At 48.0% G+C, this 21375-nt stretch overlaps 1 protein-coding gene across 8 annotated transcripts in view; it reads right to left on the reverse strand.

Moving 5' to 3' along the window:
• Nucleotides 1-953: 953 nt before the first annotated feature.
• Nucleotides 954-21375, reverse strand: part of HOXB3 (homeobox B3) — a 58008-nt gene continuing 37586 nt past the window's right edge. For 2 of the 8 annotated variants that reach the window (XM_065750019.1, XM_065750018.1), the window contains exons 3-6: nucleotides 13255-13311; nucleotides 10299-10361; nucleotides 4025-4578; nucleotides 954-2974 (exon numbers count right to left, since the gene is read on the reverse strand). In XM_065750019.1, coding sequence (XP_065606091.1) covers nucleotides 2208-2974; nucleotides 4025-4460 — 1203 coding nt within the window. In that variant the 5' untranslated portion in view covers nucleotides 4461-4578; nucleotides 10299-10361; nucleotides 13255-13311 and the 3' untranslated portion in view covers nucleotides 954-2207. Of the gene's footprint in view, nucleotides 2975-4024; nucleotides 4579-5979; nucleotides 6517-10298; nucleotides 10362-13254; nucleotides 13312-13593; nucleotides 14925-15140; nucleotides 15820-15955; nucleotides 16041-21193; nucleotides 21303-21375 lie in introns of those variants that run through there. The other 6 variants (XM_065750023.1, XM_065750017.1, XM_065750020.1 and 3 more) reach the window with 6 other exon arrangements.

A 21375-nucleotide genomic window follows, 5' to 3' on the forward strand; every position in this document is an offset into this window, starting at 1 on the left:
GCCCCGGCGCCACGTGACCCCCCTTTTGTGACCGTGGGTGCGGGGGGGGATGGAGGTGGGGGGGAGTGGAATGGGGGCGGCCTTGGGGGGGCGCGGCCCCAAATCTCAGCCTCTATCTGCGAACCGCGTGGGCCGTTCTGCTCCCCGGCCTCGTTCGCAGTGCTCTCCGTTTCTCTCTCTTTCCTTCCTTTTTTTCTTCTTTCTTTCTATTTTTTCTTCTTTTTCTTTCTTTTTCTTTTTTCTTTTTTCTTTTTTTTTCTTTTTCTTTTTCTTTTTCTTTTTCTTTTTCTTTTTCTTTTTCTTTTTCTTTTTCTTTTTCTTTTTCTTTTTCTTTTTCTTTTTCTTTTTCTTTTTCTTTTTCTTTTTCTTTTTCTTTTTCTTTTTCTTTTTCTTTTTCTTTTTCTTTTTCTTTCTTCTTTTCTTCCTCTTTTCTTCCTCTTTTCTTTTTTCTTTCTCCTTTTTCTTCTCTCCTTTTCCTTCTTCTTCTTTTTTCCTTTTCTTTTTCTTTTTTTCCCCTTTCACTCTTCCCTGGTTTTTTTTCTTCTCCCTTTTCCTGTTTTTCCTTTTTCCTTTATCCCTTTCCTCTTCCTGCTCTTAAATCCAACTGATAGGACGAGATGAAATTGATAACAGAAAGTTTATTCAAGAATTGTTCAACAGACAACCCTTCAGCAAGGAAATAAAATAACTACTATAAGAACAAAGAAAGATCTCCAAAGAGGAGGGGCGAGGTGGGAGGGAGGGATTAGCTATAGTTCTTCTAATTCAGGACTATACAATTACAGTCTGGTTCTGCTCTCATGCCTCCAGTAGAACTAATTACATTATTCATAAGTACGAAGGTAACATAAAACTACTCGTCTTTCTAAATTACAGTAACTAAAATAAGCTTGTTGTACAATGACAAGGAAACACAATGTCCTTTATAACAAGTAAATACTAAAAAAGTACAATTTGATTCTTTTTTTTTCCTCATATAAATACATAATATTGGGGATAAATAATACAAAAAGGAAAATATTTTAAACTGGCTATAACCAATAAATATATATGAATTTTCACCAGAACACACACCTATTGAAGGGCTTCTCGACTGAGTTGGACGAACACCCTTCAAAGTTGTTTTTATACCCATTATATGTAAACTCTAAGTGCAACAAAGATGTCCAGACAATAAAGCATTAGCAAATACTAGAGATCCATTCACTTCTGCTTCAATTGGAGGACATTCCATTTGTTCAAAAATACCCTGTTTTCACGTAAGGTCAAGAGAAGAGGAGGAAAGAAGCATAGGACTTCTAAGTCTTAAGATTGCTTTTCTATTAATGAACCCTAAGAAAAATCCCCCCCCAAAAAAACAAAAACCCTGGCGTCATCAAATGGAAACTTCACATCATCGGTGGCAAAGGTGGAAAAATATTCAGACCTGTCAACATTTTCTTCCTCTCTTTGGACTACTGTCACTGTTGGCGGGGTTTTAGGCAATTCAGAAATGTTTTTCCTAAACCATTTTGCAGTTCTTAGACCTCTGTCGTTTTCTATTTATTTTTCTGATTATTATTTTTGAGAGGGGGGGCATGGGTGGGAGGGGAAGAGCGTGGATCCCACGCGTTGGCAGGTGTGTATATTATATTTGCCTTTTGTGTGGGGATTGGTGGGAAGTAACTCAGCGAAAAAGGATGCCCTGCCTCTGGAGGCTGGGGAGGAAAGCACAAAGCTCTTGAGAAGGATTGAAGAGAAGGGCAGTTTTCTTGTGCACCCCTTGTGCTAGCCCATGTAGTCAGGTGTAGATGCAGAGGCACCAACTGCAAAAGTTTGGCTGGCTATCTGCTTCCCATTGGCCAAGAATTGTTAGTGATAATCTACCCTGGGTTTGGAAATTCTGGATGTTGCTGCTAAAGATCTGCTAGGTTCCCATAAAACTACCCCAAAACCACTTCAGAAACATTTGCGTTGACACGCAGGAGGTATATCTTTTCAGAGAGAGAGCTGCTTTTGACAGTAAATACTGAAATCCTCAGGAATCGTGCCAAACAGAACCCAGAAAATAATACTGGCAAGCTCGACAGCTTGGTAGATCTTGCCCAAGTGAAGAAAAGAAGAAAACAGCTCAACACAAATGTTTCTGAAGGCCGTCCTGCCCCGTGCCCCCTCCGAGTCACGTGTCAGTTGCCATCCGGTTCGCTCGAGCCCATCCCTGCTCCCGATCACAGGTGGGTCAGCTTGGGGGCCTCCTGGATTCTGCCCTGAGAAGAAGCGTGGTGCGAGGAAAGGTCTGTGTAGGTGGGGTGGGGCTCACATGGTCCGTGGTGCTGGCTCGGAGGCATCTGCGGGGGCCCGCTGTAGTCCATGTTGGCTGACTGGTGATGTGGCAGGTGATTGAGGCCATAAAGGGAAGGGCCAGAGGTGGGCAGAGAGTCCACATAGTTACCTCCAACGTAGACGGGACTTCCCTGCATGCTGGGAGTCCCATAGGTCACCCCGTTCCCTTGTAACACGTGGGGGTCGTACTCGGGGGCCGTGTTGGTGTACTTCTGTTGGGTGGGGCAGCCTTTGATGGGGTTTTGGTAGTTAGTTGACATGGCGTAGGCATTTTGGTGGGGTTTATTGAAGGAAGGTGGGGAAGGGGCATCATAGTTACTGCTCATGGTGTGCAAGGCGTTCATAAACCCGGCGGACGATTGCATGGGCTGGGGCGGGCTGCCGGTGGGGGAAGGCCCTCCAGAGGAAGAGCCCATCCCTTTGGACTTCTGATCTTTCTTATACTTCATCCTCCTGTTCTGGAACCAGATCTTGATCTGCCTCTCGCTGAGGTTCAGCAGGTTGGCCATCTCCACGCGCCGGGGCCGGCACAGGTAGCGGTTGAAGTGGAATTCCTTCTCCAGCTCCACCAGCTGCGCACTGGTGTAGGCTGTGCGGGCTCTCTTGGAGGCTGAGGAGCCTGGAGGGCTTTTCTCGCCACTGCAGGTTTCTGCTGGCCGTGAAATGAAATAAAAGATAATTACTTACACGCAGAAATTGAATGCATCGTTTCTTAATAAATCCTGGAACAGGCACAAGAGCTCGACCCCCCTCCCCCCTTTCCTCACCCCTTTGCATTAGCCTGCACTCCATAATCATGTCATTTATTAAGAGTTCTGTTCTCCAAAGCTGCCCCTGGTTTATGAAAATTTGATCATGTCATGTAGAAAAGGATTCCAGGGCCATTTATTTAGGAGTCGATTATTTTCAACAGATAATTTTGAGAAAATAATATTTGGCAGGGGGACAGTCACTGCGAAGCCAATTAATACTAACGTGGGGCAGCATTGGGAGGTACTTTGTTTGCAGAGGTATGAACACACGCATGCACATCTTGTTTGTGCCTCATAGTTGAGTAACAGAAACATTTGCACGCACACTGTTAAATACCAAATTCCATTCGTACCCATATTTTTGTGCTGTAAGCATGTGCTTAACAGATACACGATATTAATATAGCAAAGTGTGCACTGCGGAGTTCATACAAATCCATTTGTCACAAAAGTGCTATTTCCATACTGATTTTTGTTTGTCTTGATTGCATTAGAGATGTGTGTGTGTGTGTGCATGCAAAAATATCCATCTACTTATGCACATGCTCCCTACATGCACACATACACTCAGAGCACCATGTTTACTGCTGTGTCTGAGGAAGGGGGAAGGAAGAGAACAAGCACTCAGCTTCAGCATCACTGGGCTATCTGTGGGTGTACATTTTAGGGTATGTGTATCTGCGCAGTCAGGCAGCAGCCATGTACAGCTGCCTGGCTGTGCTTCCCTGCTGTGCTCTGGTTATTGTAGAATAAGTCAAGTGTTCTCAGCCAGCACTGCAAGATGGGCCAAAGCCATCGGGTGCACGTGGCTGGCAGCTGTGGGTTGCTCCCAGTGCCTGCATCCTCGCTGCATTCTTTCCCCCCACCATCTAAACAAGACCCCTTTAGCCAATGGCTTTGTTACCTGGTGATTTAGGAAAACAGATGCTCACAAAAGAAGAACAGTGTACCTGTGCTAGGGGAGCTGCTTTTCTGTTTCGAGTTTTGCCTCGATTCTTTCATCCAGGGGAAAATCTGCTTGGTGAGACTGGCGTTTGCACTGAGGTTGGCTTTACTCGGGGCAGTTTTGCTGCTCCCTGACTGGTTATTGCTGTTGCTACTGGTGCTGTTGGTGGTGGGGTTTGGGGGTGGTGAGACAGTCGGAGGCGGATGGTGCTCCTGGGGTAAACTTGGCCTCATGCAGCTCCCGTTCAGGTCTTTACTTTTTGCGTGCGGGGTCGTGTTGCCAAGGGACTGGAGGGAGCAGGCAGACCTCTGGAAGTCGTTCTCCACATGGGAGCCTGGCTGGAAGGGCTGCTGAGGGCCCTCGTAGCCAAACCCGTTGGTGCTCCCATAGGAATAGCCCCCGAAGAGCGTGGAGCTTTCGTAGTACGTTGTCTTCTGCATCTCCAGGATTCCCCAAAATGATTTTTCCAGCTACCAGGGTCTTGACACCCCTATGGCAGAACATTGGCACCCCAAGGCCACGTGACAGCCTGTTTCCAGCTGTCTATTGGAAGCTGACCTGAAAGGTTAGGAGAAAACACACAATAATAGTACCCGGCCTATGAATCCATCTTGGAGCCTGAAAGGCACATGACATGAATAGGGTCCCACAGAACAGGGTGAACAGATGCTTTGAGCAGATTTTGTCCTGTGTGCAGCCTCAGAAGGCTCATCAAATGTTGCAGTGCAAAAGTGTTGGGCTGATTTTTGGGGGTAGTTTTCCTGGCTGTTGTTTATTTGCCCCTTTCTTTCCCTTATAGCATAGCAGCAAGGTTGTAGAACTACGTACATTCTCTGTAAGTACACGTGGCTACATCTAAAATCACCTCTTTACATCTATATTTCCCTCTGTGTTTAAGTATATACACACACGCATTCACACATACACCCACTGATGCAGGCACATGGATACACGTGCAGATTCATGCTCAGCTAACACACACATTAATGTAAATATAATACTACAGAATGGATAATTGCTAACTACGAGCATGAGAGGAATGAGACTGGCTTTCCTATCCCTGGCCTATTCAAATCGGGCATAAAAACCAGCAGGATGTTAACAGAGTCAAAAAAAGTGCACTAAGTTGAAGGTAGGGCCATTCTCTGCTCTGTTTTTAATCTGAAAACAGCACGGCCTTGCTATGCCTTCACCAGGTAGCAGTGTCCTGACACACTTGGATCAGTTTGCTGTTTACTCAGAGACTCAAAACGTCTTCGGAATTCGGTGCAAATATTTTAAGCACATTGAAGCAAGGGCACAAATTCAAGAATGTGCTTCCTTTGGCCTGTTCTTTTGCCTCTCTCTGCCTCTCACTCTCTCTCTCTGGCAGCACAGGTTGCTTTTGGAAAACATACCCTTTCATTGCGCTGCTTCGTTCTCTTCTGTACTGAATCTGGAAGTACCACTGCCGAGATGTAATTCCAAAACCACTTTGACTGCTGTTGTTTTTGCCCTCAGAAAACAAACGTGTCGCCAGGACCATTTGCTCCTAACTTTGCAGCCCTTTGGTATTTTAGCATTCCTCCCTCCCTCAGTCCAAGCTCTGAAAGTCTAAAAACCCACTGTAAACCCTCCAATTACAAAGCAAAACCTTCCTCTTTTCTTTCTCCACTCCGTGTCCTTCCCCCTCCCCCCCCCCCCCCTTTTTTTTTCCTTCTGTTTATTAATTTCTCCCTCTCTCTGACATTTTTCTTCCTTTCTCTCTAAGTGTAAACTTCCTCGGGAACGGAGATAGGGAAGAAATACCCTTGGAAATATGAAAACCGTCTTGAGTGGAAAATAATCTGATGGGTGAGGATGAATCAGGAGCTAAACATCTTTAGGGAAGGCAGAGACTCCTCTCTGCAGCTCGGAGTTGGCAAAGAGCCACTGTACTTTAAAAAAAAAAAAAAAAAAGATATCCATTGTATATTTAAACGTATCTACCGTCTATTTAATTGCATCTGGGCTCTCTGTTTCTCCAAAATAAAATAAAATAAACTCGGCGGAGATAAAAAGTCTCACGCGATAGATCCGAGCGTTGGGGTTTGACAGCAGCCACAGCTCAACAATAAATAACAGCTTTTTCCCCCTTCCCTTCCCTGGCTGCTCTCACGACAGACGAAACCCCCATCTACTTTTAACACGGCCGCAGACAAAGTGCCCACGAAGGGACTGTTTTGCTTTTTTTTGCACTGATTAAATCCTTTATGCATTCCCAGATCTGTATTGCATCTTCCGCCGAGATGTATTATTGTCTGCGGCGAGAATGATATCCTTGCTGGGAGTTATTCTCATTTGGTTCCCTCGGCATGATAAATAAGTCTTATTAAAAAGTAAACTCCGCTACCCCGGCTGAGAAGCCGGGAATTAATTAGCAAACAGCAGCGCCTTTCTTATGAATAGGTTTGCTGATATCGTCTGGAAGGGCAGAGGTGGGAATTTCTCCAAGGCCTTCCTGTCTGCCGTAGGATTCTTAAGGAAAAAAAGAAAAAGAAAAAAAGAAAAAAAAAGACAAACCAAACCAAAACCAGAACGGAGCGGAGAGGCTCGGCGAATAATAATAATAAAAAAAAAGCAGCTAAAAATAACAGCGATTTGGTTGTTGTTGTTGTTGTTGTTTTGGAAACGTCCATAAAAGAAATTTACGACCCCCTTCGCCCAACGGCTCTTTTTCGCTCGTGGCTTCCGCCGAAGATTTCGCTTTGTACCTCATCCCTCAAACGCCGCTCATTTATCTTCGCCGGGGACGGCCGCAATCCTAATTATTGACTCCGAGGGATTGTTGGTTTAAAAAAAAATAATAAAATAAATATCTCGGGCGGAATAATAAATATTCGATTATCTCCTGTTCCAATTAAAGCCGGGAGGGATCCGCGATGGGTGTTTTCGTCGCTCTCCAACTTCCACTTGGAGAGAGGGGAACGTTTAACCACAAACTCTGTGCCCGGAACTTCGGAGTGCGAAGGTGTCGAGATATTTATCCCCCCCCCACCCCCTCCTCCTCCTCCTCCTCGAAAGAATAAAATAAAATAAAAATCGGGGGAAGGTAAAGGTGCGGGAGGAGGAGGGCTGCGAGAAGAAACGGGGCTCTCGGGGGGAAAAAAGGAGAAAAGAAATGGAAGGCAGATGTATTCTCCTGTAAAAATACCCCTTCCCTCCATGTTGGAAACCCTAAATTCACAACCTGCCTGTTTCTGAAGAAGAGCGGTGTCTTTCCCCTCCCCGCCCCCCCTCCCAAGGTACGTTTCCCACAGCCGGGCGAGCAGGAGCAGCCCCGGCTTTCATCGCAATTATTATTAATAATAAAGATCCTAAACGTGCCCTCCACGATAAGTCGGCTGCTCAAAAAAAAAAAAAAAAAAAAAAAAAAAAAAAAAAAAAAAAAGACCTCAAATCCCAGCGACCGCCTCGCGATGGATCTGCCTGGAAAATAGAGACACATTCCTAAAATTTCCCTCCTCCCTCCCCCACCGCCGAGCTTCACCCCCAACCAGAACTCCCCAGTTGTAAAGCGGGGGGGAAAAAGGGCCCTGGATGAGGGCTGCAAAAGAGTCTCTGCGTGGAAGGAAGCTTAAAGCTTGTGAACTCTTCTTGAACCGAGATTGGAGTCATATGGTCATAAATCATTGGGACATATACTCCGCCATTCACAAAGTGATAGCCTATTTGAGTCCGGCTTACCTTAGTCTCTGACGAGCAAAGCACGGGCAGACATAATATATTTTCACATCCAGCATCCACGCAATCAATAAGCAAGGAATGACCCTTTTCCTTTAAAAACGTTAAAGGAATATACGAGAGAGAGGGGAAAAAAAATCCGGCATATGGATGGATGTATGTATTAAAAAAAAAAAAGAAAAAAGGGAAAAAAAAAAAAAAACCAGGGGGGAGGGGGCTCAGCCAGTGGAGCTTTCGGTTACGGCAGCTCAAATTGTCTCTCTGTCTCCGTTTGGGGAGGGGGGGGGGAGGAAAAATCAAGATGCTTTCCAGCTTCCAAGATGTGCGGAAAAGCTGAGGGCTTTGAATGGACAAACCCCGAGGTTCTGGTTGCCCTATAGACTGGTACGCTCTGCTCACTGATAACAATGGCCTCTGCTTTACCACAGCAAAGGGGAAGAAGGGAAAGGAGAAGGGAAAAAAAAAAAAAAGAAAGAAAGAAAAGCTGAACACAACCCCCCCCACCACCTTTTTAACTATGCAATGCTTGGCTAGGATGAAAATAATAAGGAAAAGAATTCAGGCGACGGGGAGGGACGGGGGCGAGGGGGAAATAAAGCGGAGGGGATATTTAAAAATACAGATTGGGTTCGGATTGCTGGGCGAAGGCAGCGAGGCTCCCGAACAGCGTCACTAGTGAAAAATTATGCTAATTGCAGACGTGGTGGACAGAGGCCTAGACAGAAAGATAGTAAAGCTCGCCTTTGATTCACGTGTTTAACAATTAGGTGTCAATTTATGCTAATAAACCGTTTCAAAATAGTCATGCTTCCCCCCCCCCCCCACCCCTCCTCTTTCGCGGCCGCTTTCAATAGCCGCTGCCTGCCCACCCCCCCCCCCCCCCAGCCCCCCCCGACCCCGGCTGCGCTCGGCTCCCGCTGGCCCCACCGAGGCGGCCACGAAACGTGGGGCACGGGGGGGGAGGGTGATTGGGGGGGGCAGCGGGGATACCCCACGAGGGGGTGAGAGGTGGGGGGCGAGCGCGGCTGAAACCCGCGGGACTTCAGCGGAGAGTTTTGGGCCGGGTAACCACGGAGGTGGGGGGGGTGTTATGGGGGGGGGGGGGGGGGGGGCGTGAGGGGCTGAGGAGGGCTCGAGGTGTGGGATAGGGCGAGGGCTATTAGCGGCCGTATTAATATCGCCGTTATTGCTATGCGAGGCGCTGCCGCTGTCGCCACGGGAGATTTATGCCTCTCCCCGCTCCCACACGCTGCCGAAAGCAGAAACTCGCCAAGATGAGTCCTGGGGAAAGTCCGTGACGAGGAGGGGCCGGCGAGTGGGAGGAAGGCAGGGCAAAGAATTTAGGTGTCTGCACTTTTTTTTTTCTTTCTTTCTTTTTTTTTTTTTTTAAGTGCTACTTTTGTTTCGCATCGCAATTATCTTCTCCCCTTTAATTCTGACGCTCGCTCCTTTGGGTTAAAAGTGCTGACGGAGGGATTTGCGTTTAGCAGAGCCAGACAAGCAGTGATCACAAAGGCTCTCAGGACTCCGCAGGAAGGTATGTCCCGGAGGGGGGAGGGGGGCACGGGGGGGGCAGGGGGGGGCCGGGGCGGGGGCCGTCGCCTTTTTTCTTTCTTTTTTTTTTTTTTTTGGAGCACCTTTAGACGAATAACTATGGACAGAAAACAAACAAACCCAAAGGTGTTCAAGTGAACATCTGACTTTTGAGAGGACATACCCTGGTCTGGACGGACAAGCTTTCTAAGTGATGGACCAAGTGTTATCCCTTGGACTACGGTGTTTCCAGCTATTGTTCTGCCTTCAGATCCCAGAAATGAGGGCTTTCGACTGGGGATGTGACTATTGAGACCCCCCCTCGTCCCCTCCCCCCCCCATCTGACTATGACCTGCTCGAGAACAACTTTTCCTCTGAAGCTGGAGCTACGGCGTTGAGATTCCAGGCAAGAAAAGAGGAGAAACTGTCGTGGACTTTTCTTTAAGGACTTGTCTGTAGGTGAAGTACTGGGTAGGTTTCTGAATATAGACCTCCACTGGATTCTGACAAGCAGAAGTACCCCGGGCTCTGCAAATAACTCTTCCGAAGTGCAAAATGTTGCTTTAACCTTAAACCGGCAGCCGAAAAAGCAAAGCATTCAGCAGGTCGTTGCACGTTTACAAGTCGGACTGCTGCAAGCAGTTTTTAGGCTCCCCGTGTATTACCATCTCTGTTTGGGCTGCAGCTGATTTTATTTTTTTCCTTTTAAATGCAACTCCCTCGCACCAAATCAGCAGCAAATGTTGCAACCCGAGCGGGTTTCCCTTCAAAGGGAGCGCAGGAAATCTCTTCCATTTAAAACACTCCCTGGAAGTTACGGCCATAAATCACAAAGTTTAAAGACGAGGCGGTAGCGAAATGAGAAAAAAAAAAAAAAGTAAAAAAATCCGGAGCAGCCGTGTTTGGTGGGGGAAACGGTAAATAAATAAAAGAATGAAGTCACGTTGGGTGATTTTTTGGTGGAGGAATGGCTCCGAATGAATGGTGCGGGGGGAGGCGGGCACAGGGAAGGGGAGCAGGTAGGAGACAGAGCAAAACTCACCGGTTCCCGGATGTCTGGTCCAGCAAACACGGGGCTGCGATGGAGTTTGAGAAAGGAGAAGAACTGAAGAGGGGAAAAAAATAAAAACAAAAAACAAGAGAGAGAGAAAGTAAGAAACTCGGATCAGAGAAGCTGGACAAGGGAAACCGAATTCGTCACACAGAGAAATGTTTGGGTGGAAATGGGGAGCAGACGGGGTCTAATAACAGCCCCCCCCCCTCTCTCCCCCCTCCTCCCCCCCAGCATTTCCTCTGAGTATATCTCTCATCCAAGCGAGTACAGTTTTGCCAGCGGTTGCAGCACTCTCCACACTCCCCGTAACCAAAGTGGCACCGCGGACCGTGGGCACTGCGCTTCTTTCTGCCAATTAGCGATTGCGGACCCCTCTCCCTTCCCCCCACGCCCCCCTCCCGGGTCTGGGTCTGCTATGGGGAAAGAAACGGGGGGACCCGAGAGGAGGGTGCTGGGTTCTGAGCGTCAGGAAAATACAAAACACGTCATAAATAAATAAGAACCGAAGGGCTTTGGTAACTTCTGAATTAAACGCGTCGAAGGGATGAAGTTCACGCGGTTTTTCGGCTCTGGGTTCGACAAAAGTAAAACATCAGGGGACTCACGAGGCCGCTATCCTGAAGGAGTCGGGATTAGGAAAGCGGGGTGGGGTGGGGGGGTTTGGGATTTGGCAGCAGGACGGACGGGTCGAGCACGCTTTTAGAGCCGCGCCGAGATTTATCAGCGCGACGTTGGCGGGAAGGACTTAGGAAAGGGACAGAGAAGGGAAGAAAGGGAAAAAAAGAAAACCAACAACCAATCTCATTTAAAAATATTTTCGTTTGGGGAAACATTCGGCCGCTTTCATAATCCCGTTTCCGTTCTGGATGTTGAAGTTATTAATCTCAAATAAAAACGTTCCCCTCACGCCCCTACTCGGCGTGTGACAACATCCCCGAGTCCATAAATCACCCGCGGATGCTCCGTGACCTTCTCCCGTCGGCGGCAGAGAGCTGTGTTTTTTATTAGGGTTATTATTACATGAGCGCGCACTTTCATACACAGCTTTGGCAATATTCCGCTTCCGTCGCAGCCTTGCCCGCTTAACCGGGGCTTTCCAGTTCCCTCTGTGGAGTATACATTAATAAAGGGGGAGGTGGGGGGGGGGGCAAGGGGGGACGGGGAGGTGGATAAAGAGAAAAAGAAAAACGCGCTTTCTTCTTTTTTTTTTCTTTTTTTTTTTTTTTTGCGTGGAGAAGTCGGCAAACGAAATGTGAATCGCGGAGCGTTCCTCCCACGCTGGGGCCCGGGTGTTGGGTGGGGGTGGGTGGGGGGGAGAGAAGGGCAGAGAGAAGGGAGGGGGGCAAAAGGGGAACCGCGTCCGATCCGAGCGCTTTGCGGGAGGGAGGAGGGAAAAGAGAAACAAACAAGCAAACAAACAAACAGACAGACAGAGGGGGTTTGGCATAAATAACGTCTCAGAGAAAGGGGGGTGGGGGGAGAGGAGGTTTGTTTCTCTTTGTTTTTAATTTATTCCCTTGCAGTAAAGGCAGCGGAGGGATGGATGGAGCGAGTGTCTCCTTCCCTCCCCCCCCCCCCCCTCCCCTCCTCATCCCAACCCTCGCTCTTTGTTTTGATCTGGGTGGCTTTGCTCGATTTGGTTTGCATTAATTTCTCTCTCAGGCGGTGCAGACTCAGCCCAGCCCTGCGATCCCCTCAGCACCCACCTTCTCCTCCAGGGGCCTTTTTATGATCATTCTTACTACTATTATTAATTAAGTAGAAGGAGTTTGCCTTTCCTCACTCCTATCCCACAGACAGACAGTCCGAGGAAGGAGAGAGTTATGGAGGGACCAGGACCTCCTGGTACCCCCAACAGAAGCCGATCAGGATAAGAAATCAAAACGAAGCAGAGTGAGCAGTGTTTTTTTCCTTGACAGATTAGACCTTTTTCTCCCCATGACCTTTGCTTGGAGGAGCGATAACTCACCAGGTTAATGATCACACGGCGGAAGTGCTTTTGAATCGTTTCCAAAAAAAAAAAAAAACAACACCAAAACACAAAACCCATCACCAAAAACCCTACAAAACTCAACCCCAAAACGAAACTACAACAGAGCGGACCCGCAGCTCCGGGGTTCCCATCCCTGTCCCACTTCGTCCCAACGGGGTTGGGATTTAGGGACATTTTAGGGGTCGGTGGGTGCGTGGGTGGGGATGATGCTGTGAGCAATTTGCGCTATCAGCGTGCTGCTAATCGATACTTTGGGAGCAGCTCAGCAGAGACGGGAGGAATCGCCATCCCCGCTCCTCCACCCTCCTTCCAAATGCCAAAATAATGGCTTGAATTATGCGCTCACGTGATTGGGACGCGTCAATCTTTCGCCCGTTTTATACAGAATTGGGAAACAATCCGCTTCCCCTCCAGTCCCACTAATTCCCCTATCAGCAAATATCCCAAACTTGCCGAGACTGCGATACCACTCACTCCCTCTTATCACAGCCGGAGAAGGCCTGGAATCTGGGGGCTTGTAGCTGCTTTTTTATCTTTTTATTATTATTATTATTATCCCCCCCCCCCCCCCCGTCCTCCCCGACAAAAAAAATAAATAAACAAAAAAGAAAGAAAGAAAAATCCATCATAGATTTTCTAGATTTTCTATCTTTTGTCCTGAAGGCGAAGGAGACGAACCAACACTCATGAGGAAAGCTACCACAACAGCCCCCGCACCCAACCGCTGCACCGCAAGGCAGAGACGACGGAGTTGGAGGGGGGAAAACCGTGTTTAGGGGGCAGGAAAAACGGAAGGGAAGCTTCTCAGCCTTCTCTTCCTCCGAAAGAGAGAGAGTGAGAGGAGGACTCCAAGTTTTCTCCCACCGCCCTCCCATCCCTCACCCATCCTACCGCCGTGCTACTTCCCGTGAGAAAAAGCAGGACTTTGGTTATTTTTGCAGTGATACTCGCCTGAATCCGGGACCCGACGGGCGCTGGAGGACGGTCTGGGCATGGGGGAGAAAGGACCTGGGAGAAGAAATAAGCTCAGTTTACCTGCTTCCGTGCTCTACTTCATAGAGACTATCAATTTCTGAGTAGGGAGTATCAGGAGAGGGATAAAGAAGCGGTATTAAGGAAGTGTATTTCTCTGGTTTGGGATGTTCCCAATGAATATCTGTCTTCTATAGGGAACCGTGCGGATTCCAGCGAGTCCTGCATTCTCCCTTCACTGCACATCTCTGCAACCACCTCACAGCCACCGACATGCACACAGCAGAGCCACTGCCCCGTGCTAAAATCCTCTCTTACTGTAAGGGCATTTGACCTGACATCCTCATCACCATATCAAAGAGCTCCAATCCATCCCGAGTCCTTGGTTAATTTTTAATTAGGAGGGAAAGCTTTGGGAATGGCAATGTTTAACTCAGCAGAGGACACGTAGATGGAAGTGGAGGCTTTAAATCCTATTTCTACTTTTAGCACGGATTCACCTCGCTGCAACACACGTGTTTTAGGCAGAAATAGCGCATCTCTCTGCTCACAACCCCCCAGGGCAGAGGTGGCAGCGTGACTCAGGGAAGAACCCGAAGAAATCCAGCTGCTCGGTTCACATCCACCCCAAAGACCTCCTCTCAGTGCTCCGAGATATCCCCGTTGCTGCAAAATGCTGCAAAGAGGAGCTGAGCTTCCAGCCTCCCCATCCACGCCAGGACCAGATTCCCAACGCTGCACTCATTCGTTTTTTAGGAAGAGTGGGAGAAAAGAAAACTGGAGGGGCGGAAAAATATCCTCCCTCCCCCCCTCCAAACCTCCTGTCCCAAAAGAGAAGTGTGAGCACCAACAACGTATAGATCTATACAGCTGTATTTCAGAAAGTGACCATTAATATCAATTTACTTCAATGAAAACTTTGCTTCTTCATGAAGTTGATGATTTATGATAAAATCAATTAAATTACGGCCACTTAGGGCCTGCGGTTCCTTCTCAGATTTCATTCGCCAACAGATCAAGTGCTCGACAAAAAAAAAAAAATCAACTTTAGCTGCAGGCAAGAGCAGATAATTCTGAAGCTGGGGAAATTTAATGCAAAGCAATCTTCAAGGAGAAAGAAAAAGAAAAGAAAATCACACACACATAAAAAGAAGTCACCCCCCCTCACACACACCACCACCAATAGTCGCCTGTGTATCCAAGATGCACTCTCTGTCAGTATATCAGTTTGCCTCGGGAAATATCAGACACTGAGTCAAAAGTTTTCCAGTTTCACAATGTATGTGGACATTTTTAGAACTGGGAACTTGTCCAGAGGGCAGAGTTATTCTCCTGTTCTTAAGTGAAAGGGACCAGAAGAGAGCAGAGAGCACAAATAGATATATATTTAGAAAAAACTTTCCAGATTTAATTCAATTTCTGAGATTATTTTTTTCCTCCATGCAAATGAGTTTCCTGTCTCACTCTTTAAATCTACACCCGGAGTTCTTGGGATGTGTGAGAAAGGGGTGGGGGATTTCTGAGCATGAAATGAAGATCTAAAGTCCGTAGAAAACATTGCACCCGATATTTCCATGCAAAAAATCACATTCCCTCCTATTTCCTCTTGGCAGAAATGGCATTTGAGTGAAATGAATCATTTTCGAGTACGTCTCTCCCTCAACCCAACCCAACCCAACCCAATCAACCCAGCCCAACCCAACTCAGCCCAACCCAACCCAGTCCAACACTAACCAACCCAACCCAACCCAACCGAACCAAACCAAACCAAACCAAACCAAACCACAACCCTTCCTAAAAGCCTGGCACTCTCATGCTCGGACTCTACACTGACTTCATGCCAAACGTTTAAGAGTCTGCCTTACCCATTTCAGTCAAATGCACTGGCCGACACAGGGACAAGCAGCTCAAGGAGCCAGATGTTTGTAAGTCACATCTGGCCACTACAGCCGGACCTGGGGAGGGAACCCTCGCGATGGACATACACAGAGGTTCTCTCTCTTTTTTTTTTTTTTTTTTAAGCCGTTGTAATTAGGATCTGTTTCAAGTAAACAAGAAAGTCTGTAGGGCCATAAATCACCATCACATACATTCTTCAGCTTAACACTCAGCTTTTCCAATGGGCTTTTGTAGTTTCTTTTTCAAACGAGAGAGGTGCTAAACTTTAAACAAATGTGGCCCGGACAAACTTTGCGGGTAAACACTCGCTTGGAAGGAAGCAGTTTGTAGCCGGTCCCGGTTATGGACCGTACGAGATAATTTTTTGCTCATCTTCAGCTTCCTCACGTCCTGCTCCGAAACATCGGTCTTAATTTGTTACCGGGAGAGATGAGGAGCGGGGGAGCGGCCTGTCAAAGCCTTCGGGCAATTAATTACAGCTCCCAGCGTCGGAGCCGGGAAAGGCAGAGCCGCGTCGTACTTTTATTTCTTTCTCTATAACTTCTTACCTGCGTCACCGTCCGACTTCGAGGCTTCAAAAAGAAGGAGTGAAGCCGAACCGGAGTGGTGCGACTTCACAGCTGAAGCGGCCAAGTTAACGGGAGGAAAAGGAACTACTTTGTTGTACCCCGGAGGATCACGCTGACAGTGTACTCGGCCGCGGTTCGTCGCTTTGGTTTGGGTTTGGTTTGTTTTTTTCCCCAAAGATGCTTTGTTTTAATTTTTTTTTTAATGGACTCACTCGATGCAATCGGAACTGATTTGACGTGGAGAAAAACGCTTCCAAAGCAGCTGAAAGTATTGCAAAGATGTGGCCCCCACTGCGGAGAGATACCGAGCGGCGGGGGATGAAGTGGGGGTGTCGGGAGGGGGAGGTTGCACGCACACACACCCCCCTTAAAAAAAAATACAGAAAAGAAAAGAAAAAATAAACCTCCAAACCTCCCCCACTCCAGAATCCTTCGTTTCTATCTGGAAAGCTGTTTCTCTTTATAAAGACTTAAAATGTTGCAAGACTGTTATAATACTGAGTGACAAGGGGTGCTGGAAAGAAGGGAACCAAATGGATTCTGGGTTTTAGAGCCAGTAGGAATTGGCCAGCCTTCAATGTCAGGATTCAGAATTGATTCCATATGTCTCATCCGGGGAAAGGGAAGAAACGAAGGAAAGAGAGAAAGAAGGAAAAAGGGAGAAAGAACGGGGCGAGGAATAAAAGTTGTGCGAAGCCCAACGAGTTTCTTTTCTCTCTCTTTGTCTCTGCTTCCCTCACTCTCTTTTTTCCTTTTTCCTTCTCTTTCTTTCTGTCCTTTCCCTCTCTTTTTCTCTTTCCTTCTCTTTCTTTCTTTTCCTCCTTTTCTCATTCTTTCTCTCTCTTTACCTTTCTCTTCTTTCTTTCTATTTTCCCCTCATCCTTTCTCTCTTTTTTTTCCCTCTTTCTTTCCTCTTTTTTTTTTTTTCTCTCCCACTTTCCCTTTCTTCCTCCTTTTTTTTTCCCTCCTACCCCTTCTAGTAACACCCGGGGAAACACTCTGCCTTCAACTCTTGCCCTCGTTCAAGTAACATCATTCAAGGAATATTGTTGATTCTCGAGTTTGAACCGCGGAGGGGGAGAGGTAACAGTAGCAATAAAGCAGATCCTTGAGTTATTTTTAGACTCGATTTGCTGGAGCTGACCTCAGCCCGGGGAGAGGAAATGTGGAAATATGGATGCTGGTGAAAGGCTGAAGTGTGCCATTGCACGGCCTCAGCTCCAAAACAGGGAGGGGAAGGGAGGGTCATACCCTCCCTACAGAAAACAATGATGATGATAATAATAATAATGATAGTAATAGTAATAACAGTAATAATAATAGTGCAAAATCACCCCGAGCTGAGCGGACTAGGCTGGTTGCAGCCCCAGACTGGAGGCAGGTGAAGAGATCTGAGCTCGGAGGCTCCGAGTGCAGCAGTGGTAGTGGGCTGGGGGGAGCCAGACCTTTCCCACCCCCCCAATCCCAAGCCCTATGGGCTGTGGTTTGCCAGCCCCTATTGATTTCCCCGGGACATGCTAGGAGAGAATTTGACCCGAAGTTTTTCAGGCTTCTCTCTTGACCTCCAGATACCGCTGCCAATAAAGCACTGATATATTTCGCATTGAGTCGGACATCAAAAGGAGACAAAATAGCAACGAGTGGGGATTTCTTTTTAACCCCTCCCCTCATATATATGCTAAAAAAGTAAGGAGTCAAATCTCCACCATCACCTCTGATTTATAGCTTTCCTTTTCAACTGAGTTGGTTACGTGCAGGGAAGTGTTGAAATGTGTTTATTGCTTTTTATTTCTTTCGTCTCCCCCCTTTCTCCCGTTCCTCCTCCCGACAAAAAGAGAAAGGGGAAAAAAAAAATACAACCCAACTTCAAAGGAAACTATCCCTGTTTCCAGACTCTCGCCTATTTAAACTGAAAAGCGACCGGACTCTTCCCCTCCGTCCTGGCTGCCCGTGCAGTGCGCTCGCCTCCTTTATTAACTATTAAAATGAAGCAATGTAATTGACTTCGGCTCCTGAAACCTCTTCTGCGGATTTCAGGCCTGCATCGCAGCTGGGTTGCGGCTGATGCCGCTTTTGCTTTGGCCTCAGATTCTTTAACATCCGAGCAGAGACCCGACGGGTCCCCCCTCGCTCCGCTCCCCTCCCCGGGCTTTGCCCACCCCTCTCCGCTCTCCTCCGCGGGTTCCTCCACTCTGCGCTTTGCAGCTCTCCCTCTCCGCGGTGCTTTGATCGTAAATAACTCTCTCCCACCTCCCCGCAATAAATTATGAATCAAGGCGATGTAGACTCATATTTACAACGTTAATAGTTTCCTCTCTGGGAAAAGATGGGGGACGTGTGGCCGAGAGGGAGGGCGGTTTCTTTAGAGATGCGATAAACGCGGATTCGCAGCGCTCGTGGAGCAGGAACTTCTGGAGAGATGACGGGCAAGGAGGAATACTTACTGCACAGAAAATAGTGCAACAGCATTTGCTCGAGCAACTTGAAATAGCTTACTATCAGCTCCCGTCTCTCGAGCGTTATCTCTGTCCTTTGTAACTATAACCCTCGTAAGCCAGTTTCTATCAAGCTCGGCTTCAGCCGAGTTGATAAGGGAAGATTTAACGCGGTGAGGAACGATCTGCTGGTGACTTCGGGGATGTGCTGGTGGCTGAGCTGGGACAGGAGGTGCTGGGCGACTGAGCGGGGCTTCTGTTGTTGCCCAGCCCCTTCCCGGCTCGGAGAGGATCGTTTTTTATTGCGATTATGATTTTTAAGCAGGAGGGAGCAGTGGGGAGTACATGAGAGAGAAACAAGGAGCCAGGCGGGTTCTGGGCGCAGCGGTGTGGTCCAAGCCTGGATCTCTCTATTTGGCAGCACACCCCTCAGCTCTACCCCCCCCCCCCCGACCCCAGCTTCTTTTTGCAGCCCCCGGAGTAGTGCTGGGGGAGCTCTGCCTTCCCCCCGCCCACTCGGATATCACCCTCGGGAGGGTTCCCTCTGGGTTTTGGGTCCTACCCTGGGTCTCGGGTGCCCTCCGAGGTTTGAGGTCCCATCCCCTGGCATGGTCCGTCCTCTTGGATCTAGGGCATCCTATCCCGGCTCTGCGCCTATTAAGGGTCTGAGTCTCTTATCCAGAGTCTGGGGTCCTACTTAGGATCTAGGACTCTCCTCCCGGGTCGGGATGGCAGCGCCCTGGGGTCGGGCCAATGTCCCCAGCATGAAGGTTCGGCCGGAGAGACCCGGCCAGCCCTCGGCCACCCCATCTCCTCCTGACATCTGGTCATTAAAGGGCGACATTCGCACAATGGCGTCTGGACCGGGCTGAATAAAGCCCCGGTATTGATTTAAACGGGGCGGGGGCTGCGGGGGCTCCCCTGCTCCGAGCTCGCAGCCGCCCCCCGCCAAGTGCCCATTTCTCACGCTCAACATCCCGAGCCTACAGAGAATAAAAATAAAAAAAATAAAAAACGTAACGAAACGAATCAAAATACCATCGACTAAAATAAAGAGAGCTAGGGGATGTGAGAGAAAAAGCGGGGACTGGGTGATGCGAGTTGGCTGTATCCATCTGAAGCCGACAATTTAAACTAATACGGAACTTGACAGAGAATGATGCTGCATTTCTGGCTCAGTCACCGTCCCTGGTTCTCCCTTAATATTTAATGAAAGTCGCTGAGTTGCTCTAATTTTGCTACATAAAGGTTTACATTAGCAGACAGAGTTAAATATCCCCACTCGGTGGTGTTAGACTTGGCTGGCGAGCAGGGAGGAGGAAAGGGAAGGGAAAAGCGGGGAATTCTCATCTGAGAATCCGGTGCGAACATTTAATCTTTGCTCCTGTTGTCAGTTTTATTGACTCCTCGCATGTTGGAGCTTGTAAAATATTTAAAAACGCGATCTCTCACTTCCTCCTTCCCTTTCAACACTAGCGGTTGGGACCAATTTGGTCCAGGTCGGAGCTTTTTTTTGGGGGGGTGGGGGGTTGTAGAGGGGGTTGGGAGGGTTGGGGGACAACCCCCACCACCTCTTTTCGGTGGAAGATGCTCTCCCCAAGCAGACATTAAAGCAGGTAGCGGTGCTCCCGGCTCCGGCACACGCCGTGTCTCCAGAGCTTCAGCTTCGCTACCGTGGTTCAGCAGCTTGAGAGGGATTTCCCTGTATAAGTTCAGCTATGTTTTGCACAGCAATCACTAAAAGGTATCGGCTGCCAGCCAGGTCCTGCCGTCACTTCAACCTATTGCTATTACTGCTCGTAGCTGCTCTTTTCGCGAGGTAAAACAGGCCCGGGTCCCTAAATACAAAGAGATTCCTGAGAGCACCTTCGCCAACTTTCATCACAAGAACGCTGTTCTCTATTTCTCCATCCATCACCATTACAGCCTCAGCGAGATCGGGGCACTACGCAAAGTTATCCTCCTGCTGCAAAAGAACAACGAATTACCCTCAACGAGCGTATCCCCCTTTGAGTTATTGTCAATGAGGGGGGGGTTGGGGGGTTGTGAGGACAATCCGCTCCGTGGGGTCCCTCGGCAGCGCCCCACTTACCGCGGGTCCCCTTTGTTCTGAGCATCGCGGCAAACCCCCCCTCCCAACCCCCCATCCCCCCACCTCCTGTCCGGGACTAGAGCTGTGCCTCTCCCAGAGCTTTGCATTCTTCCCGACGCAATTTCGTATTTGCCTTTGAATTCCTATTTCTGTGTCCGATTTAAAGCGGGACAACCCCGCAAACCTCCTCGCTCTGCTCGAGCAACCCGCGTCCGTTCCCGGTGAGTCCTTCTGCGGGGGGGGAGGTGGAAGGGAAACCGGGAAGAAAATGAATTATCGTTGATAAAGGGATGCTCCAACGCAGGACTCCGCACTGTAATTTTGATATTAAGGTCGTGCTCTGTCACTAGGTTTATATGCCAATGAGGCGTTCCCGGTTTACCAAATTTATACAAATCTCTCCTTAATTGGTAATCACAGATGCTGTAATTTAAGACCCCCAGCTACAGAGCTTTCATATTAGCCGCTGATCTATTACTGTAAATCGTCTGAAATAATCAACTCCAGGGAGTGGGGTAGAGAGAGATCTTCGCTCTAAAATATCATCGCTTACACATCATTTTCACTCGAGAAATGATTTATCTTGGACACCACTATAAACAACACAACTCTCTCACAAACACACACACAATGGCAGCCGCACTGCTGCTGACATGTTTATTGTAATAAATCAAGAAAGGGGGAAGAAAAAAAAAAAAAAAGGTTGTGAGGAGAGAGAGAGGGAGAGGGAGAGAGAGGAATATTCCTAAAAATATCAATGAAATGCCTCGATGGGTATAAACACACATACCACCATGTGAAGAGAAATGGGAGGAAATGAAGACGGCTATTTGTCACATTTTACGACAATAACATTAATAACAAACAATAAATTTACATGGACATATAGACACGCTAGGAATTGGGAAGCCCCTGCTACTTACAATAATCCAGCCCTCGGCGTGGCTTCGTGGTTCCTGAGAATTGTTTTATTGCAGACTCCTCTCCCTCTCTCCTCCTCTCCCCCTTCTTCTCTCTCTCTCTCTCTCTCTCTCTCTCTCTCTCCTCTCCCCCCCCCTCTTTCTCTCTTTTTTTTTTCCCTCAGCTATAGGCTTGTTTTTTAAAG

Source organism: Cyrtonyx montezumae, unplaced genomic scaffold, assembly GCF_038088225.1.
Source record: "Cyrtonyx montezumae isolate F1298 unplaced genomic scaffold, pur_monq_1.0 scaffold_61, whole genome shotgun sequence".
NCBI classification, from domain to species: domain Eukaryota; kingdom Metazoa; phylum Chordata; class Aves; order Galliformes; family Odontophoridae; genus Cyrtonyx; species Cyrtonyx montezumae.